This window comes from Trichosurus vulpecula, chromosome 2 (assembly GCF_011100635.1).
Source record: "Trichosurus vulpecula isolate mTriVul1 chromosome 2, mTriVul1.pri, whole genome shotgun sequence".
Lineage (NCBI taxonomy): Eukaryota > Metazoa > Chordata > Mammalia > Diprotodontia > Phalangeridae > Trichosurus > Trichosurus vulpecula.
Genome location: NC_050574.1, coordinates 162,427,614 through 162,449,726, shown reverse-complemented (window position 1 = coordinate 162,449,726; position 22,113 = coordinate 162,427,614). Strand labels below are relative to the sequence as shown.

Genomic DNA, 22,113 nt, shown 5'->3' with positions numbered 1-22,113 from the left:
TTTGTCTATACTTCTTATTTTTGAGAGCCACTTGGAGTAATAGCAGTTTAAGCAATGGCCAAAATAGGTCTTTCTGATTTCCAAACTGGATCTTTATGTACTATATAAATGTACTCTCTTCAGACCCTCACTCCCTCTCTGCCCCTAATCCTCCAAATTTTGTCCAGTAAAGTGAATTATTAGAGATGTGTTGTGTGAAATAATGTCAACCTATTTGGAAACACTAAATAGGTAAGAAGCATAGATCCTGATGCGGAGACATGTATGGGCCACTTTTGTTAAGCAGAAATGACAGTGCATGATGAGCTACATAAAATGCTTGCCTGTACCCATAAAGCAATAGATACTATGCACACACATAAGTATATAGGTACATATATTACACAGGAGGAAATTAGTATCTTTCTACTCATTCACATGAAACCCATCATATTTGCTGAAATATATAGTAGCAATGATTTGAACCAGATGAACTCATCAGTCAATAAGCATTAATCAGTAACAACTATGTACTAGGCACAATGCTAAACAATGAAGATACAAAGGAAAAAGGAAGAAGTCCCTTGATCATAAACAGCTTGCATTTTATTGGGGAAGAGAACATTTACATATATGGTATATACAAGATAGAGGGTTATAGACTAGCCCTTTAATTTTATTGGTATATGCAACTCCCAGGTGAAGAAACTCCCTCTACCATTGTAGGTTGGTATATTCTCTGTAACTTATAACTTTAGGGAGTTACTTGGGGGCGCTGAAAGGTTAAGAGATATCCAGGGTCACAGAATACATCACTCAGAGGTTGGATTTGAGCCATGGTCTTTCTGGCTTCAAAGCTGGCTCTCCCTCTATTATGCTCTGCTGGATACAACGTAATTATTTGAAGAAAGGTATTAGCACCTTTGGCAATTAGGGAAAACCTTTTATAAATGGCAGTGATTGGCTTGAGCCTTGAAGGAAAGTAGGGATTGAAAGAGTTGCAAAGTAAGGAGGAGAGGTGTTCTAGACATGGGGCCCAGCCTGGGCAAAGGCTGGATATGAGAGATGGAGTTCTGTATGTGGTTGGTTGCTTGTTGTCCTTCCTTCTCAACGAGGACCAAAATGACATCACTATGCTAGAGTCAGGTTTCAATGTGTCTGACTGTGGCTGATCAGACCAATATGAACTCAGAATGCTCTACCATAGGTCAGCCACAAATAGCTGGTGTGAACACTTGGGGTGGATACTTTCATGTTGCATACCCCGCATTTCCTTTGAGGTGTTTTAATTCTGCTTTGCTCACAGAGCACAGCAGCTTCTCTAATGTGAGCAGTTCTGTGCCAGTGTCTGCCACATCACACAATCAATTCCAAAGTTCTTAAGAGAAACCTTGAGAGTGTCCTTGTATTGCTTCTTCTGACCACCATGTGAACGCTTGCTGTATGTGAGTTCTCCATAAAACCCTCTCTTTGGCAAGTGTATGTTCTGCCTTCAAACAAAATTGGAAGCCCATCAGAGTTACATTCTCTGAAGCAGAGTTTGAGTGCTTTAGTTCAAGTAAAGACCTCAGTGTCTGGTACCTTATCTTGCCAGGTGATGTTCAGAATCTTCTTAGGACAATTCAAATGGCAGCTATTCAGTTTCCTGGCATGGTGCTGCTATTCTGTCCAGGTTTCACAGGCATACAACCATGGGGACAGCACAACAGCTCTGTAGACTTTCAGTTTGGCAGTCAGTCTAATACCTCTTCTCTCCCATACTTTCCCTTGGAGCCTTCCAAATATAGAACTAGCTCTGGCAATGCATATGTCAACCTCATTATCAATGTGTACATCCCTGGAAAGTAAACTATCAAGGTAGGTGAACTTATCTACAGTATTCAAAACTTCTCCATTTGCTGTAACTGATGGTTTCACATATGGCTGGTGTAGTGCTGCTTGGTGGAGCACCTTTGTTTTCTTAGTGTTAATTGTTAGGCCAAAATTAGGACAAGCAGCAGAGAATTGATCCATACTTTGTTGTGTCTCAGCTTCAGAGGCTGCATTGAGCTCCCAATCATCTGCAAACAGAAAATCATGCACCAGCTTGAAAAAGCTACAAGCCAAGACTGTGTGTGAGGAACAGTAAGAATGGCAGTTTGGCCAGACTGTCTCAGGTATGAAGGTATAGTCTGGTCTATTTCTGATTACAGATCAACAGACATAAATTCACTCAGAAATAGTAGTAGTGCTGCATGAAGTACTTGAGAAACAGGAAGCAGATATGGTTGCTACCTTGAAGGTGTTTATAATATTGACTTTAAAATCCCTTCACAATGTAGGCTTCTCCCCATGTTTTTGTCTCCTTACACATTATTATCCACTTTGCACTTGAACCCTTTAAACCCAGTCTTTGAGCTTGTTACTCTAGTCTCCTGGTTGCTCCACAAGCAAGATGTGTTCCATCTCTGACCTCCAGGCATTTTTTAAATTAGGATTTTTTTTATTTTTAGTTTACAACAATAAGTTCCTCATGTTTTTGAGTTCCAGATTTTTTTCCCCTCTCTCCCCTCCTCCTTCCCTCTCAAGACAGCATGGAATCTGATATATATTCTATGTATAGCTTCACATTAAACTTATTTACACAACAGTCAAGTTATAAAGAAGAATTACGACCAATGGAATGAATCACGAGAAAGAAGAAATGAAACCAAAAAAAGAGAGAGGAAAAAAGGAGAGCAAATAGTTTGCCTCAATATGCATTCAGACACCATAGTTCTTTCTCTGGATGTAGATAGCTTTTTCCATCATGAGTCCTTTGGAGTTGACTTTGAACCTTTTATTGCTGAGAAGAGCCAAGTCTATCAAAGGTAGTCATCAAAGAAGCAATATATCTGTGGTTGTGTACAATGTTCTCCTGGTTCTGCTCTCCTCATTCAGTATCATATCATGTAGGTTTTTCCAGGTTATTATGAAGTCCATATCTTCCCCATTTCTTATAGCACAATAGTATTCCATTACATTCATACACCATGACTTATTTAGCCATTCCCCAATTGATGGGCATTCCCTTGATTTCCAATTCTTTGCTACCACAGAAAGTTGCTATAAATATTGTTGTGCATATGGGTCCTCTTCACATTTGTGTGATCTCTTTGGGATATAGCCCTAGGAGTGGTATTGCTGGGTCAAAGGGTATGCACATTTTTATAGCCCTTTGGTCATAGTTCCAAATTGCCCTCCAGAATGCCCTGATCAGTTCACAACTCCACCAACAAAATAACGGTGTCCCAATTTTCCCACATCCTCTCCAGCATTTATCATTTTCCTGTTTTGTCATGTTAGCCAATCTGACAGGAGAGATGTGGTACCTAAGGGTTGTCTTGATTTGCATTTCTCTAATCAGTAGTTATTTCAAGCATTTTTTCATATGCCTGTAAATATCTTTAATTTCTTCATCTGAAAACTGCCTGTTGGTATCCTTTGACCATTTCTCAATTGAGGAATAATGTATATTCCTATAAATTTTGCTCAGTTCCCTGTATATTTTAGAGATGAGACCTTTATCAGAAGCACTAGTTGTAAACATTTTCTCCCAATTTTCTGCTTCCCTCCTCATCTTTGTTGCAATGGCTTTGTTTATACAAAAACTTTTCAATTTAACATAATGAAAATTGTCTGTTTTGCATTTTGTAATGTTCTCTATCTCTTGTTGTGTCATGAATTTTTTACTTCTCCATAAATCTGATACGTAAACTATTCCTTGTTCTCCCCAATTGCTTATACTATCAGCCTTTATTCCTAAATTATGAACCCACTTTGACTTTCTTTTGGTATATGGCATAAGATATTGATCTATACCCAGTTTCTGCCTACCATTTTCCAATTTTTCCAGCAGTTTTTGTGAAATAGTGAATTCTTAGCTAAGAAGCTTGATTCTTTGGTTTTACCAAAGAGTAGATTGCTATAGTCATTGACTACTGTGTCTTATGTACCTAACCTTTTCCACTGATCCACCACTCTGTTTCTTAGCCAGTAACAAGTAGTTTTGATGACTGCTGCTTTTTAGTACCCGGTACGGCTAAGCTGCCTTCCCTAGCATTTCTTTTCGGTAATTCCCTCGATATTCTGGACCTCTTGTTCTTCCAGATGAACTTTGTTATTATTTTATCTAGCTCAGTAAAATAATTTTTGGTAGTTCGATTGGTATGGGGCTGAATAAGTAAATTAATTTAGATAAAATTGTCATTTTTATTATATTAGCTCAGCCTAACCATGAGCCACTGATGTTTTTTCCATTTATTTATATCTGACTTTATTTGCATGAAACGTGTTTCAAAATTGTGTACATATAGGTTCTGGTTTATCTTGGCAGCTAGAATCCCAAGTATTTTATAGTGTCTAGAGTAACTTTAAATGGAATTTCTCTTTCTATCTCTTGCTGTAGGGCTTTGTTAGTAATATATAGGAATGCTGAGGATTTATGTGAGTTTATTTCATATCTCGCAAATTTGCTAAAGTTGTTTATTATTTCAAGTGGTTTTTTACTTGATTCTCTAGGATTCTCTAAGTAAATCATCTTATCATCTGTTAAAAGTGATAATTTAGAAGATGGTGCTGTGAAAGGAAGGAACTAAGGGAGAGTTCTCACAAATTTTGTCAGATATGTCTGAAAAAGTTAATCTGAGCAGATTTCAGAGAGTTAGAAATTACTAGTAGACTGAGTGGGGCAGGAGCACTGGGCACATACAAGGGCACCTGACCAAACCAACTGGGAACAGCAGAGGAATCCAGCCAACTTGCTGGTCTGGGAGAGCACTGGGAGAGTGAACCACTGGAACAGGAACAGGCCCAGAGTGGAAGTACCAGTTACAGCCATGATCAAGCCCCAGGCCTCTCATCCCAGGACAGGATTCTGTCACAGCTACAGGACATACCAAGGCATGGCTATGGGAGCAGCTAGCCCAGAGGCCTCCAAACCACAGTCTAAAGGTGTGAAACTCACCTTCTTGAACTTCTAGGAGCCATGATGGTCAGGGAAAATGGCTCTCATTCCTCCCTTGAATAAACACCACCTCAGGAGAAACAGAGGAGCCAGAAGTGGGGCTTCAGTAGTGAGAGAGGTTGGGGAGAAGGCCCTTCTTGTGGTGGCAGAAGGAGACTAGTGCAGGAACAGAGGTGTCCCAGCAGCCCTCACCTCAGCAGAACAATGAGAGTAACTAAGCCCTAGGGGTTTGAAGCTAACAAATGTTGATACCAGGACACCAGATGTGGCTTTGCACAGCCAGGGGAAGTTGCAGACACCAGCACAGACAAGAGCTGAGACCACCCAAGGTGTAGAACAGTCCTGGGGAAGAGGAGACTCCCAGTAGCTAGACTATCTCTCCTCCACACCTCATGAGACCAGAGGCCATAGTACATAAAGGTAGATCCAAAGAACAGAGCCCACTGAGCCCCAGAAGCAGACAATCACTTTAGAAACCAGAAGGAAAAAAAAACAACCGTGAAAAAACAATAAGAAGGTTTCAAAGCCCATTGATTCATATGGAGACAGGGAAGATCAAAATACCAATTCAGAAGAGGTCAGCATGGACACTATACCCACATCTGAAGCCTCAAAAGGGAAAGTGAACTGGTCTCCAGATCAAAAAGCATTCCTGGAAGAACTCAAAGAGGACTTTAAAAACCAAATTAGGGAGGTAAAAGAAAAAACAGAAAAAAATGGAGAAAAAATTCACTGATGAAAACAAATTTATAAAAAGTAAAGTAGGCAAAACGGTGAAGGAGAATCAGAATATAAATGGAGAAAATGTCTCATTGAAAAGTAAAATCAGATACTGTGTTGGAAGATGGCAGCTGGAAATCAGGGACTTGTGTGAGCCCCAGCTCCCCAACCCAGGTCCCTCCAAAAACCTATAAAAGTGGCTCTAAACAAATTCTAGAACTATAGAACCCACAAAATAGCAGAGGGAAGCAGGGCTCCAGCCCAGGACAGCCTAGATGGTTGCTGGGTAAGGTCTATCACACGGAACTGGGAGCAGCGTGGAGCAGAGCCCAGTGTGAGCTGCACCTGGACCAACCAGACCAGGAGCCCAGTGGAAGAGGCCCTAATGCCCTGAATCAGTGAGCTGTGGCAGTTACCAGACTTCTCAACCCACCAACACCAAAGACAACAGAGAAGAACTGCAGAACCCACTAAATAGCAGAGGGAAGTAGGGTTCCAGCCCAGGACAGTCTGGATGGTCACTGGGTAAAGTCTATCATGCATGGAGCTAGCAGTGTAGCAGAGCAGAGCCCAGCATGGGCAGCAGCAGGACCAACCAGAGCAGGAGCCAGGCAGAACAAGCCCTAGTGCCCTGAATCAGTGAACTGTGGCAGTTACCATACTTCTCAACTCACAAACACCAAAGGCAACAGAGACAGTTAGTGGGAAAAGCTGCGGGGGACAGAGTGAAAAGAGTTCGCAGTTTGGCCACTGCCCAGGAAGCAGCGGGGCTGGTTGAGCTACAGAATTACGGCTGCAGTTGCTTCCAGCCACAGGCCCACCTGGTGGGAGGAATTAAGTGGCAGATCAGAGCACAAGTGCAGAGCCTGTTTAAAATCTGAGTCTGGTCCAGGTTGGTGGTTCTTGGGGGAGGAGGAGTGCTGGTGTGGCAGAGCTGGCTGGATAGAAATAGATCTGAAAACAACAGTGCATCCTCTCAAGCTTGGAACAAAGTACTCTCTACTCTACAAATAGTGATACCCCGACAAAAAACTCAAGGGTCAAGTAGTTTGCTGGGAACATGAACAGGCAGCAAAAACTGACTCAGATTCAGAATCAGACATTGGAGTCTTTCTTTGGTGACAAAGAAGACGAAAACATACAACCAGAAGAAGTCAACAAAGTCAAAGAGCCTACATCAAATGCCTCCAAGAAAACCATGAACTGGTTTCAGGCCATGGAAGAGCTCAAAAAGGATTTGGAAAAGCAAGTTAGAGAAGTAGAGAAAAAATTGGGAAGATAAATGAGAATGATGCAAGAAAAACCATGAAAAGCAAGTCAATGACTTGCTAAAGGAGAACCAAAAAATACTGAAGACAATAACACCTTAAAAATAGACTTAACTCAAATGGTAAAAGAGCTCCTAAAAGCCAATGAGGAGAAGAATGCCTTGAAAGGCAGAATTAGTCAAATGGAAAAGGAGGTCCAAAAGACCACTGAAGAAAATACTACCTTAAAAATTAGATTGGAGCAAGTGTAATCTAGTGACTTTATGAGAAATGAAGATAATATGAAACAGAACCAAAGGAATGAAAAAATGGAAGACAATGGGAAATATCTCATTGGAAAAACCACTGACCTGGAAAATAGATCCAGGAGAGATAATTTAAAAATGATTGGACTACCTGAAAGCCATGATCAAAAACAGAGCCTAGATATCATCTTTCAAGAAATTATCAAGGAGAACTGCCCTGATATTCTAGAGCCACAGGGCAAAATAAAAATTGAAAGAATCCACAGATCACCTCCTCAAATAGATCCCAAAAAGAAATTTCCTAGGAATATTGTTGCCAAATTCCAGAGCTCCCAGATCAAGGAGAATATACTGCAAGCAGCCAGAAAGAAACAATTTGAGTATTGTGGGAACATAATCAGAATAATACAAGATCTAGCAGCTTCTACATTAAAGAATCAAAGGGCTTGGAATACAATATTCTGGAGGTCAATGGAGCTAGGATTAAAACCAAGAATCATCTACCCAGCAAAACTGAGTATCATCCTCCAATGCAAAATATGGATTTTCAATAAAATAGAGGATTTTCAGGCTTTCTCAGTGAAAAGACAAGAGCTGAATAGAAAATATGACTTTCAAACACAAGAATCAAGAGAAGCATGAAAAGAAAAATCACAAGGGACTTAGTGAAATTGAACTGTTTTGTTTACATTCCTGCATGGAAAGATGATGTTTATGATTCATGAGACCTCAATATGAGGGTAGCTGAACGGAATATACATACATGCGTACATACATACATATATATATATATATATATATATATATATATATATATATATATATATATATATGTATGTATGTATATACACACACACACACACATACACATGCCCACAGAGGTCACAGGGTGAGTAAAATATGAAGGGATAATATCTAAAAAAATAAAATCAAATTAAGGGATAAGAGACGAATATATTGAAAGAGGAGGAAAGGGAGAGATAGAATGGGTAAACTATCTCACATAAAAGTGGCAGGAAAAAGCAGTTCTCTAGGAAGTGAAGAGGGGGACGGTGAGGAGGAATGAGTGAACTTTGCTCTCATCAAATTTGACCTTGGGAGGGAATAACATGCACACTCAATTGGGCATCTTACCCCACAGGAAAGAAGGAGGAAGAAGATAAAAAAGGGGGGATGATAGAAGGGAGGGCAGATAGGGGGGAGGAGGTAATCAGAAACAAACACTTTCGAAAAGGGACAGAGTCAAGGGAGAAAATTGAATAAAGGGGGACAGGTTAGGAAGGTGCAAAATATAGTTAGTCTTTCACAACATGAGTATTGTGGAAGGGTTTTACATGATGATACACATGTGGCCTATGTTGAATTGCTTGCCTTCTTAGGGAGGGTTGGTGGGGAGGGAAGAGGGGAGAGAATTTGGAACTCAAAGTTTTCAAAACAGATGTTCAAAAACAAACAAAAATGTTTTTGCATGCAACTAGAAAATAAGATACACAGGCAATGGGGTGTAGAAATTTATCTTGCCCTACAAGAAAGGAAGGAAAAAGGGGATGGGAGGGGAGTGGGGTGACAGAGGGGAGCGCTGACTGGGGAACAGGGCAACCAGAATATACGCCATCTTGGAGTGGGGGGGAGGGTAGAAATGGGGAGAAAATTTGTAATTCAAACTCTTGTGAAAATCAATGCTGAAAACTAAATATGTTAAATAAATTTAAAAAAAGAAAAAAAAAACTCTGTCATGTAGCAAATACTTTTTAATAAGGAAAAGTAACAAAAAGAAAAGAAGAGAAAATATCAAGAGAACCAATATATACATTGAAAAAAATCTGAAAATATAAGCAATTTTCCACACCTGTTATAGAGTCAGCTTTAAAATTGCCAGTGAGACAATAGTCTTTCCCACAGTTCATGCTTCTATAGCTCCTAATGGCTCTGAGCCTCAGATAGTCTCAGTTTTTCCCAGCACAGGAAGAAAAAACACTTTGTGATTGGAACATCTCCCAGAAATATTTCTCTCTACCTGCATGAGGTTTTCTTCAAAAAAAAAGGTCTTCAAATCTAAATTGTCATTACACCCAGATAAGCTTATCTATATAAACTAATGTCTTAGAGGGTGTTACCCATGGGGTTAACAATGATTATGCCAACTTACATGCCTTTTATTTTGAAAAGGAATTATTTTGCTAAGCATGGGGTGGTGGAAACATGCCTTCACACATAATATGGAGGCTTTAGGAATTTAATTAAATTATGGAAGCAGTTAATAGGGCAACATCCTCTGCTCTCTGCTTTAAAAGGCCAGGCTTTATAGATGTTTTCTTCCTCATGCCTGCTTGACAGCTCTTTTAATGAGGGGGTCATAAGTTTCACATATCTGTCTAGTCCATTTACTATCTATAATATATAACATTTACGTGATATCAATATCGTGGTTGTAAACACTGTCTCCTTCCTTCTATACATACCCACACATCCACAAATATATATGTTTATATAGACGTATATGTATGTATGTGTATATGTGTGTGTAGGTATGTATACATACATACAGAGAGAGAGACAGAGACAGAGAGACAGAGAGAGAAAGAGAGAGAGAGAGAGAGAGAGGAGAGAAGAGAGACAAAGATGTAGTTGACTACCAGGTTGTCAACATGCAGTAAAAGCTTTGAGTTACACAGATAATTTGGAAATTTTGTGTGTTTTTTTTTTCAAACCAAACTAAACAGTAATCTCTGGATGAGGATCTATATACGTATAAAGTAGCAATTCAGGACAAATTTTTGTTTTTACTCAAGGAAATAGAGGAATAACTCAAAGATGCATTTGTAATGTAAAGCAGGAAATGGCACAAAATCAGAGTTTCAGGGATTTCTGGATGACACTCAAAGCATTAAAAAAGATTTAGTAATTTGTTACAGCCTTAGAATAAACAGAATTTCTAATCTCCTAATTATTTTCTCTACCTTTCTGTAAACACATAGGCAATGAAACCTCATCTATTGTTAGCAATAAAATTCTATTTAATTTCTACTAAAGCTATACATTTGAGGTATCAATTTTATGCTCCATCACATTTCCCTAATTTTTGCAGATTAATCTCTCAATAGAGTATTATAATATCATGTTACAGTCATATATCATAATTTGTTCAACCATTTTCTAAGACTACAAGTTAGACAATATAACTCAATGGCAGGTATAGTAATCAGATTTATCTGGGCAATAAAAATCTTGAAGTGTTTGTAGAGAAATTGGAAAAGGTAAATTGAAAACAAAGCAAGATTTGGAGGTATCCACTGCCCTTTTTGGGCAGAGAGGAGGGAGAAAGATGCAGAGCCCATGCTTCAGAATTTGTAGTTTATTCCTCCAAATGGGAAATCAGCCTTCATGGTCCAGTTCTGGTCCCTGAAAGCAGAGCCAAGGGCTGAGGCAGCAGCTCCACAGGCTGCTGAGACAGCACTCAGCTCCCTTATATCAAAGCTCTCATTCCAGCTGTCATTCCATTGCCTTGTTTACAAAAAAATACACCAGTGTCACACCAATCACCTCTAATGCTCTTACGACCATCCTGCATTTGCCACAATCTCCATAACACAGCCCACAACTCCTGAAGCAGTGCCTATCTCAGAGCTCATGGAGAGTTTTAGTCCCTCAATACTCAATTGTCAATAAGCACTAATTAAATGCCTACTATGTGCAAGGCTATGTGCACTTTGCTAAACCCTGGGAGTACAAAGAAATGTATATATCAGTCTGTGCCCTCAAGGAGCTCACAATCTAATGGGGGAAGATAGCACATAAAAAACTGGAAAAGGAGGGAAGGGGAAAATGGAAGGGACATAATAAAGTCCAATAGCCAGGGTAAGAAATGATTTAAGGATTTGCGAATTAGAGGGTTAATTCCATCTTACATGATGAATTTTTGAAGATTGTGAAGCCCAGGACAGAGTCATTTGGAAAGTGATGAATAATCTTCCCTCCCATATCAGAAAGAAAAACACTGTCTACATATACCAGAAGCTCACAAAGCCAGGATCCACACACTCCTCCTTCCCTGCAAGAAATCATCTCAACAGAATTAAGGAACTTTGTCACATGTGATTGTGAGATTGTAGGAGAACTCCTTAAAATATTTTGACACATTCCCTCAAATTTAATGTTTTAATTATGAGGTTTGCATGTTTCTTTATTAAATTCTTTTTATAGATTGCTCCCTAGTGGAATGGATAAAAATGTTGAATGGGAGTCAAGAGATTTGGGTTCAAAATTTGGTTTTACTATTGCCTGGCTCTATGACCTTGGGTATGTAATTTCTCTTTTTGGGACTATAATTTCCTCAGGTATAAAACAAGCAGAATAGATTTACACTTTTTTAGCTTTCCTGGTGTATCTAATACCTTGTGTATAATTTACCTGGTGAAGGTGGATATCTGAAGCAAACAAGTCACTTGTTAGGGGAGATCTATCTGCTAATCTCAGCAATCTTGTCTCTTCTGTGGGGCATCTAGGCAAAGTATATTGATGTGTGTGTTTTTTATATTAGCAAAAACAGTAGGTGGACAATCCTAGGTTGAGTAACAGAGGTAGTCTACAACTCCTTGATTCTAGGCAGAGTTGTTCCCAAAGCAGCTGTGGGTTGGGCTTCTCTTCAATAACTGTAGTTGGTACCAGGGTATCAGGCGTTTGCATGTACAAACTGATTTCTCACTATTTGATTTTTTCTTTAAAAGACATTTTTATTGATATCTTTTGTTTTTATATTGCCTAGGTTTTCTCATAACCTCTCCTTCTCCTCTTCCATAAAACTAGCCCTTATAGCAAAGATTGTTTTTTAGGGAGTAAATGCTCTGCTAACTTCAAGCTTAAAAGCTCTTACATTGCAACAGGTTGCTAGCTCAATAAGGTGGAGGACTAGACATTTACTCTGGACCTCATTAAATCTCAAAATCTCTGAAAAAGAGGGATAATGTACCACAAGTTGGGCAATCATAGCTGACTCTGTATGACAATCCATCAAGAAGGCAAAAAATAGTTTTATACCTTAAGAGCAGATAACATTCATCCCTGCTTTCTTTTGCCCCACACCGCCACCATGCTCTGGCAGGAGATATAACCTGATTCATCAACTTGTGTTCCAGATTTAATCCATCACTAAATAAACAGGTATTAAGTGCCTTCATTGTGCCAGCTATTGTGCTAAAGGCAGTAGCTAAAAAAAAGGGAAAATACAGTCCCTGTCCTCCAGGAAGTTATGATCTGATAAGGGAGACAAATATTAAAAAATATATGTAATATATGTATTTATACATATATATATATATATGTATATATATGCACATACACACAAAGCAAGCTTTGTATGGGAAAATAAGAAATAATTAATAGAGGGAAAGCACTAAAATTAAGAGAGGTTGTAGGCAGGGGGGTGGAGCCAAGATGGCGGCTGGAAAGCAGTGTCTAGCATGAGCTCCCCACCGAGCCCCTCCAAAAACCTATAAAAAATGGCTCTGAACCAATTCTAGAACTGCAGAACCCACAAAAGAGCAGAGGGAAGCAGGGCTCCAGCCCAGGACAGCCTGGATGGTCTCTGGGTGAGGTCTATCCTGCATGAAGCTGGGAACAGAGCAGAGTGGAGCGGAGCAGAGCCCAGCTTGAGCGGCACAGACCAACCAGACCAGGAGCCACGTGGAGCGGGCCCTAGAGCCCTGAATCAGTGAGCTGCAGCAGTTACCAGACTTCTCAACCCACAAACACCAAAGACAACAGAGAAGGTTAGTGGGAAAAGCTGCGAGATTAGAAGGAGTTAATGGTTCAGCCACTGCCCCGGGAGCAGCAGAAGTGGGGCAGCTACAGAACTACAGCTGCAGTTACTTCCAGCCCCAGGCCCACCTGGTGGGAGGAATTAAGTGGCAGATCAGAGCAGGAGTGAAGAGCCTGCTGCTCCAGGTTGGGGGTTCTTGGGGAAGGAGGAGTGCTGGTGTGCCAGAGCTGGCACATCCCCCCAGGCATGGAACATAATTCTATTAACTCTACAAGCAGTCATACCCTGCTGAAAAACTCAAGGGTCAAGTTAGTTGGCTGGGAATATGGCCAGGCAGCGAAAACGCACCCAGATTCAGTCTCAGACTCTGGAATCTTTCTTTGGTGACAAAGAAGACGAAAACACACAGTCAGAAGAAGTCAACAAGGTCAAAGAGCCTACAACAAAAGCCTCCAAGAAAAACATGAACTGGTCTCAGGCCATGGAAGAGCTCAAAAAGGATTTGGAAAAGCAAGTTAGAGAAGTAGAGGAAAAATTGGGAAGAGAAATGAGAAGAATGTGAGAAAACCACGAAAAACAAGTCAATGACTTGCTAAAGGAGAACCAAAAAAATACTGAAAAATATACTGAAGAAAACAACACCTTAAAAAATAGACTAACTCAAATGGCAAAAGAGCTCCAAAAAGCCAATGAGGAGAAGAATGCCTTGAAAGGCAGAATTAGCCAAATGGAAAAGGAGGTGCAAAAGAACACTGAAGAAAATACTACCTTAAAAATTAGATTGGAGCAAGTGGAAGCTAGTGACTTTATGAGAAATCAAGATATTATAAAACAGAACCAAAGGAATGAAAAAAGTGGAGACAATGTGAAATATCTCATTGGAAAGACCACTGACCTGGAAAATAGATCCAGGAGAATAATTTAAAAATGATTGGACTACCTGAAAGCCATGATCAAAAACAGAGCCTAGATATCATCTTTCAAGAAATTATCAAGGAGAACTGCCCTGATATTCTAGAGCCACAGGGCAAAATAAAAATTGAAAGAATCCACAGATCACCTCCTCAAATAGATCCCAAAAAGAAATTTCCTAGGAATATTGTTGCCAAATTCCAGAGCTCCCAGATCAAGGAGAATATATTGCAAGCAGCCAGAAAGAAACAATTTGAGTATTGTGGGAACACAATCACAATAATCCAAGATCTAGCAGCTTCTCCATTAAGAGATCAAGGGCTTGGAATACGATATTCCGGAGGTCAATGGAGCTAAGCTTAAAACCAAGAATCACCTACCCAGCAAAACTGAGTATCATGCTCCAAGGCAAAATATAGATTTTTAATAAAATAGAGGACTTTCAAACCTTCTCATTGAAAAGACCAGAGCTGAATAGAAAATTTGACTTTCAAACACAAGAATCAAGAGAAGCATGAAAAGGTAATCAAGAAAAAGAACAAGAAAAAGGAATTGCAAGGGACTTACTAAAGTTGAACTGTTTTGTTTACATTCCTACATGGCAAGATGATGTGTATGATTCATGAGACTTTAGTATTAGGGTAGCTGAAGGGAATATGCATATATATATATATATATATATATATATATATTCATGTATATGTATGTATATGTGAGTGTGTATGTATGTATATATGTATGTATGTGTATATGTACATATATGGAGAGAGAGAGTGGGCAAAGGGTGAGTTGAAGATGAAGGGAAGATATCTAAAAGAAATAAAATCAAATTAAGGGATGAGAGAGGAATATATTGAGGGTGGGAGACAGGGAGAGATAGGATGAGGTAAATTATCTCGCATAAAAGTAGCAAGAAAAAGCAGTTCTGTAGGAAGAGAAGAGAAGGCAGGTGAGGGGGAATAAGCAAATCTTGCTCTCATCAGATTTGACCTCAGGAGGGAATACCATACATACTCATTTGGGTATCTTACCCCACAGGAAAAAAGGAGGAAGAAGTTAAAAAGGGGGGGAATGATAGAAGGGAGGGCAGATGGGGGTGGAGATAATCAAAAACAAACACTTTCGAAAGGGGACAGGGCCAAGGGAGAAATTTCAATAAAGGGGGATAGGTTAGGAAGGAGCAAAACATAGTTAGTCTTTCACCAGATGAGTATTTTGGAAGAGTTACATGTAATGATACCCATGTGGCCTATGTTGAATTGCTTGACTTCTTAGGGAGGGTGTGTGGGAAGGGAAGAGGTTAGATAATTTGGAACTCAAAGTTTTAAAAACAGATGTTCAAAAACAAAAAAAAGTTTTTGCATGCAACTAGAAAATAAGATACACAGGCAATGGGACATAGAAATTTATCTTGCCCTACAAGAAAGGAAGGGAAAAGGGGATGGTAGGGGAGTGGGGTGACAAAAGGGAGGGCTGGCTGGGGAACAGGGCAACCAGAATATACGCCATCTTGGTGGGGGGGAGGGTAGAAATGGGGAGTAAATTTGTAATTCAAACTCTTGTGAAAATCATTGCTGAAAAGTAAATTAAAAAAAAAACAAGAAAAAAGAGGTGGCAGATTTCTTATACAAGGTGAAATTTTAATTGGGACTTGAACCCACAGAAATCAGTAGTAGGGCAGAAGGAGGGAGAGCATCCCAGGCTTGGTGGACAGCAAGAGAAAATGCCTAGAGTTGAGGGATAGAGTGTCTTTTTTTGAGGAACAGCCAAGAGGCCAGTGTCATTCCATTGAGGCATATGTGTTTGGTAGTAATTATTAGGAAGCCTAGAAAGGTAAGAGTTTTTGAATGACTTTGAATGCCAAATGATAATTTTTTATTTGCTTGTAGAGGCAATAGGGATCCAATGGCATTTTTTGAGAAGGTGGATGCCATGATTTGACCTGCATTTTTGTAAAGTCAGGTTAATGGCTGAATGGAGGCTACATTAGGGTGAGGAGAGATTTACCATAGGCGTATGCACCAATAGGCTACTGCAATAATCTGGGTGTGAGGTAAGACCTATATTAGCGCACCAGAATGGTGGCAGTGTCAGAAGAGACTGGCGGTATATTTGAGAGATGCTGCAAAGTGGAAATCAATAGTCTTGACAACATATTTCTTATGGGGTGTGGGCATATGAGAGTGTTTTCTTAGGGCACCATCATTTGACTAAAGAGCTAAAGAACAAAGGGAATAGGAACGGGGGGGGGCTACAGTGAAAACAGGGCCTCACCAATGTAGAAGTAAAGGCAACTAGCTGGAGTCAGTAATGTTCCCTCCAGCAGTCACTTGGAAAAGGGATCAAAACTATTGAACAATGAATTTCTTAATGTCAGACACAGCTCAGACAGCTTTGCTGTCCAGGCACAAGGATCCACATCAAATTGGAAGGAGTCTGAAAATGAGTGATTAGGCAGTATCAGGAAAAAAGGGCTAAAACTACCCAAGATCCCAGGAAGAAGAAAACAGTTAAGAACCAAGAATAAAAGCAGATAAATCAATGGATAACACATCATTGTCTGAGTTGGTTGCACAATTTATTAATTGTTAATGCAATTATTAAATTTAACTACTATGTGTCTTATAGTTTGCAATATGTGGTTTATTGTTGTTCTTTTTAAAGACGTGACCTGTAGATTCTTTTGTTTGGTGTTTTGTTTTCTGCATACATAAATTTTGAGTTGTATTCTTGCATTGTTTCTTGCCTTATGATGTCCAGGTTTTTGATTTGTTACATTATTCTATAAGGCCTATGAGCATTAAGTTACCTCCATTCTATCTTGAGAATCTCTGTTTTGCTTGTATAGAGATAATATGTTCTTTTTTACCTTATTGATTTTTGCATCTTATCTTTAAGATTGTTCTTTACCTAATTAGAGTTTTAATCCTGCAGATTGTTCTTCATTTCACTTATATTTGTCTTCCCAATCAATTTTCTCTCTTTTTTTTCTTTGGGAAATCACGATAGGGTGGATTCAAATTTTTCTGTTCTGTAAATTATTTCTGCTTTACAGGGTATAAATTTTGCCATCTGTTTCCCTTTTACTATTTCTCTCAATATTGTGGGCTAGTTGGCTTGTGCCCTATTTCCATGGTTTCTTGGGAATCAACATAGTTTTTACTTCCTCAGGTATTGGTTCAAGTCCCTTTGTCTAACATTATTGATTTAGAAATGTTTGCAGTTAATCAATATATTGCTAGCTGACTTTTCTTCAGATTATTTTCCCCACCAATGGATTTGGTCCTTAGAGGGCTGTTGCTATCTTGATTCCAGTGGTTAATCCTGGGATTCTTTAATCCTAGCACTGTGAATCTCAAGCTAAATATTCAACCTATAGACAGAGTACTTGTTATTCTTATTCAAGGTATCATAGCAAGATCATTGCTCTTCTTCAACTTAAATCTTTGGAAAATGATCACATGAATCCAAGGAACTTAGGTATAAGACTTGGTTTTGCCATTGTCTCTCTCTGTGATTTTGGGTAAGTCATTTATCCTTTGGGGGGTACAATTTCTTCAACTGATAAATAATTAGGTTAGATTTGTAAAATTGCAAGTCTTCTCACTCAAAATTCTCTGAATCATTTATATTGTGAAAATTTAGGGATTTAATTGTTAGGTGTAACAGTGATTACTACCAAGAAGGACATGCAAAAAGTGCATTTGCATGCATTTTTAAATGAACAGAGCTGTCTCTTTAAATATCAGAAGCAGATTAATTCATGATTGATTGCATATTATCCCTTTCTTTCTAATTATCTAGAATGCAAGTTAGAGAGGCATTAAATACTAAGACAATGATAGGAAGAAAAAAAAACAATTTACCCCGGTTTAAGCTATGTTCTCAAAGCATCTCTGACTTGGGCTACTTAGTAACTGCAGTTGTGGTGGTAGAACATCTGGTTGGTACAAAGCACATCTCTCTCTCTCTCTCTCTCATTCTCTCTCTCTCTTTCTCCCCACCCCTACTCCCTGCACATCATCCAGCATTCACAAAACCCATTACCTGTATATTTCTTTTTGTATTAGAAGGTTTCTCTCTCTATCACTTTGTTAAAAGCAATTTTGACATCCTTATTTCTGAGACTGTAGATGAGGGGGTTTAGCATGGGTACAATGACAGTGTAAAAGACAGAGGACACTTTCCCCTGGTTCATGGAAATGGATGAAGATGGCTGTAGGTACATGAATGCACAAGAGCCAAAGAAGACCCCAACTGCTACAATATGGGAACTGCAGGTGCTGAAGGCTTTAGATCTGCCTTCTGTGGAGTGAATTTGTAAGATGCTGGAAATGATAAAAACATAAGAGCAAATAATGATCAGGCCTGGGAAAAAGACATTAAATGCACCAAATGACATAATTACCACTTCATTGACGTAGGTACTGGAACAAGAGAGCTTCAAGAGTGGAAGGAGATCACAGAAGTAATGATTGATAGCATTGTCTTTACAGAAGAGCACTCTAAACAAGCATACAGTGTCAGCTGTGGCCTCAACCAGGCCCAATGCATACACCCCACCAATCAACCAGGAGCACACCTGATGGGACATCATAAGGCTATAAAGAAGGGGGCAACATATGGCAACATAGCGGTCATATGCCATCACAGCCAGCATGTGACATTCAGAGATTCCAAAAACAGCAAAAAAATAGAACTGAGTCATGCATGCTGGGTAAGAGATAGTGTTCTTCTCTGACACAAAGTTCACCAACATTTTGGGGGTGATGATAGTGGATTGACAGAGATCAATGAAGGACAAGCTGCAGAGGAAATAGTACATGGGGGTGTGAAGATGAGAACTGAGTCTAATCAATATGATCATGCCCAGGTTCCCAAGCACAGTGACCACGTAGATGCCCAGGAAGAGGAGGAAGAGGGGCAGCTGCAGCTCTGGCTGGTCTGTTAGCCCTATGAGGATAAACTGAGTCACTAGGGAGTAATTACTGGTAGCCATTCTTTTTCAGTGTAGAGTAAGAGAAGGCAAGAACCTGTAGATATGATCAGAAAAAAGAAGTCCTCATTATTACAAGTGTCGACTGAGGTCACAGACAAAAGAGTAAAATTTTAATGTCTATTTTTATTATCCTTTTCTGTCTCTTTTTTTTCTATGAGTTACAGGGAAAAGCTTTAGATATAATGTATCTAAATTTTGGCAAAAATTGGTGATTTCTACTTGTTATCAATATCAAAATTTGTGACTCACCTTCATCAATACCTCAGATAAAAACATTGATGGTATGCACATCAAAAATTGGAAAGATCATTAAGTTATAGTTTTACCAAAGATAATCTCAAAATATCACATCTAATAGGACAATGATCTGAACATAATATAATGAAATTTAATAAGAATAGATATAAAATCCTTCATAGTCCTTAAAATAATCTGTTTCAAGACTACAAAAATCTGGAGAAACATTTAAAAGTCTATTTGTGTGTCAAGGAACTGGAGTACTTAGTACTGGGTTCCAACTTAATATGACTTAGCAATGTAATGTGGCCAAGAATTAATATAATCTTAGGGTACATGAAGGGAGGTATGGATTCTAGTTATAAGGAAGTGATAATTGGTTAAACCACCTCTTGAGTACTCTGTCCAGTTCTTTTTGACATAATTGAGGAAGGACATTGCCCAAGTGGAGGACTGCCAGAAAAGGGCAATGAAGGTCATACATGATCTTGAATACATGCCATATAAGGATAATTTGAATGACCTGTGAAAGTTTAGCCTGGAAAAGGGATGAATCAGGATGACATGATAATTGTTTCTTAGTATTTTAAAGGCTGTCACATGAAAAAAAGGATTTGACCCATTTACTTTGTGCCCAGGAACAATGCATGAAAGTTACAAAGGGGCAAATTTAGGCTTCATGTGAGGAAGAAATCCGTAGCAATTGTACAGAATGTGAAGAGACTTGAGTTGCCTCAGCAGTAGTGAGCTTCCCCGCAGTGCACATCTTCAAGCAGATGGTGGATGACCACCAATGCTGTTAAGGGGAGTTGTGGGGTATGATTTGGACTAGATAGAAAGGCCCCTCCAACTCCAATGTTCTGCAATTCTATAATTCTGAGCTGTAGTCACTCAGACCTCCAAAGTTTCTTCCTATTTTTAAGCAACCTGTTTCCATTCTTCAACCCCATCCCATTGTCAGAGAAGGGTATGGTGGAATATAGAGATAGTCTTCCTTTTGCAAAGTCCTGAGGTTCCAGGAATCTCTGTTTAGAAGGTAGAATCATGTCAAATTAATTAGATACTCACCCTACTGCATTGATTCTTTGAGTCTCTTCACTCACAGAGTCCTGGCAAGCACATGCCTTCTGTGAATGTTGTTCTAACCCTGGCATAGAGCCTTCTAGTCTTTTAATGTTTTGGGGATTTAGGGCACAAGACTTAGTCTCTGAAATTCTCTGGCAATCAATTTGATCTGAAGATAATTATTTCTAGTTGTGATTTTATGCAGAGTATGCTCTTCAGTCATAGGGAAAGAAACAGTGTTCATCAGGGTCAACAGAGCTTCTGAAGATGTAACTTGAAGTTTTTATGGTTGTTAATAAGCTTCCTGGGACCTCATTAGTAATTCACAGACAGAGACTCCCTGAGGACTTATCTCATAAGAGATCTCCCTTTCTGGGAAGGAGTCATTGATATTTTCTTTGTGTCTTCATTTCTTTTATTATTTTCTCTCTATCTGCATGTTTTTTTCAGGTCATGATCCTAGTACCTTACCTAGGAATTCTGGCATCTGGAACCAATTTGAGTTGGGGGTTGAAAATCTTGGGCAGTATCTAAGCAATAAATAATATTTTTCATGATTGAAGTAACTTGAATTCAAAGGTCGCTGTAATTAATGAAGGTGGATAACTGACAGGCCTGAAGTCTGAAGGGAGGGATAAAAAGTGGAAGAACAGAGGTGTCAGAGAAGAGGAGTTAAAGTGAACTAAAGGTCCACAGTTGACACCACAGGAATCACAATATGAGAGTTTTCTGAAGGGTAGGAATAGACCGAAAGTCTAGAGGTTGCAGGGCCAAACAAAGAATACATTAACATTGTTTCATGATCCTGTGTGTTAGAAGGTGCATGAAAAGGCACTTAAATCCTTGAAAAAGATCCCCAAAGACATTATGTTTTCAGGAGAATGTGAGCTTTCAGGCAACACCAGAAAACAGAAGTATGACAAAAGAGAATAAGGTTAAAAGGAAATTTAAATATTTTTTTTCCTTAGGGAAGTTTGGAAGTCCCCTACTTCATTGAATATCCAGCTTCCCCCCTGAAAGATTATCATTAATTTTTCTGGGTAACTGATTCTTGGTTGTAATCTAGACTCCTTTGCCATTTGGGTATCATATTCCAACTGTCCAACCCTTTTTATGTAGAAGCTATTAGGTCCTGCGCAATCTTGATTATTGTTCAATGATATTTAAATTGTTTCTTTCTGGCTGCTTGCAGTATTTTCTCCTCAACCTGGCAATTCTTGAATTTGGCTACAATATTCCTTGGTGCTTTCCTTTTGGGATCTCTTTCAGGAGTTGATTGTTGGACTATTTTAATTTCTACTTTACCTTCTGGTTCTAGGACCTCAGGGCAGATTTCCTTGATAATTTCTTGAAAGCTGCTGTCCAGGGTCTTGGTTTTTGATCATGGCTTGCAGGTAGACCAACAATTCCTAAATTATCTCTCCTGAATTTATTTTCCAGGTCAGTTGATTTTCCAATGAGATATTTTACATTTTCTTCTATTTTTTCATTCCTTTGATTTTGTTTGATTCTTGATGACTCATAGAGTCATTAGCTTCCACTTGTCAAATTCAAATTTTTAGATGCATTTAATTTATTTAATATTTTTAGTTTTCAGCATTGATATTCACAAGAGGTTGAATTACAAACTCTCTCCCCATTTCTACCCTTCCCCAACTCCAACATGGCATATATTCTGGTTGCCCCATTCCCCAGTCAGCCCTCCCTTCTGTCACCCAACTCCACCCCAATTCCCTTTTCCCTTACATTCTTGTAGGGCAAGATAAATTTCTATGCCCCATTGCCTGTATATCTTATTTCCTAGTTGCATGCGAAAACTTTTTTCTTGAGCATCTGTTTTTAAAACTTTGAGTTCCAAATTCTCTTCCGTCTTCCCTCCCCACCCACCCTCCCTAAGATGTCAAGCAATTCAACATAGGCCACAGGTGTATCATTATGTAAAACCC

General features: G+C 39.1%; 1 protein-coding gene across 1 annotated transcript; it reads right to left on the bottom strand.

Moving 5' to 3' along the window:
* Nucleotides 1-17,932: 17,932 nt before the first annotated feature.
* On the bottom strand, nucleotides 17,933-18,865 carry LOC118838113 (olfactory receptor 150-like). Its single transcript, XM_036745325.1, has one exon. It carries the CDS (start codon nucleotides 18,863-18,865, stop codon nucleotides 17,933-17,935), a length of 933 nt encoding a protein of 310 aa, XP_036601220.1.
* Between the last annotated feature and the right edge of the window lie 3,248 nt (nucleotides 18,866-22,113).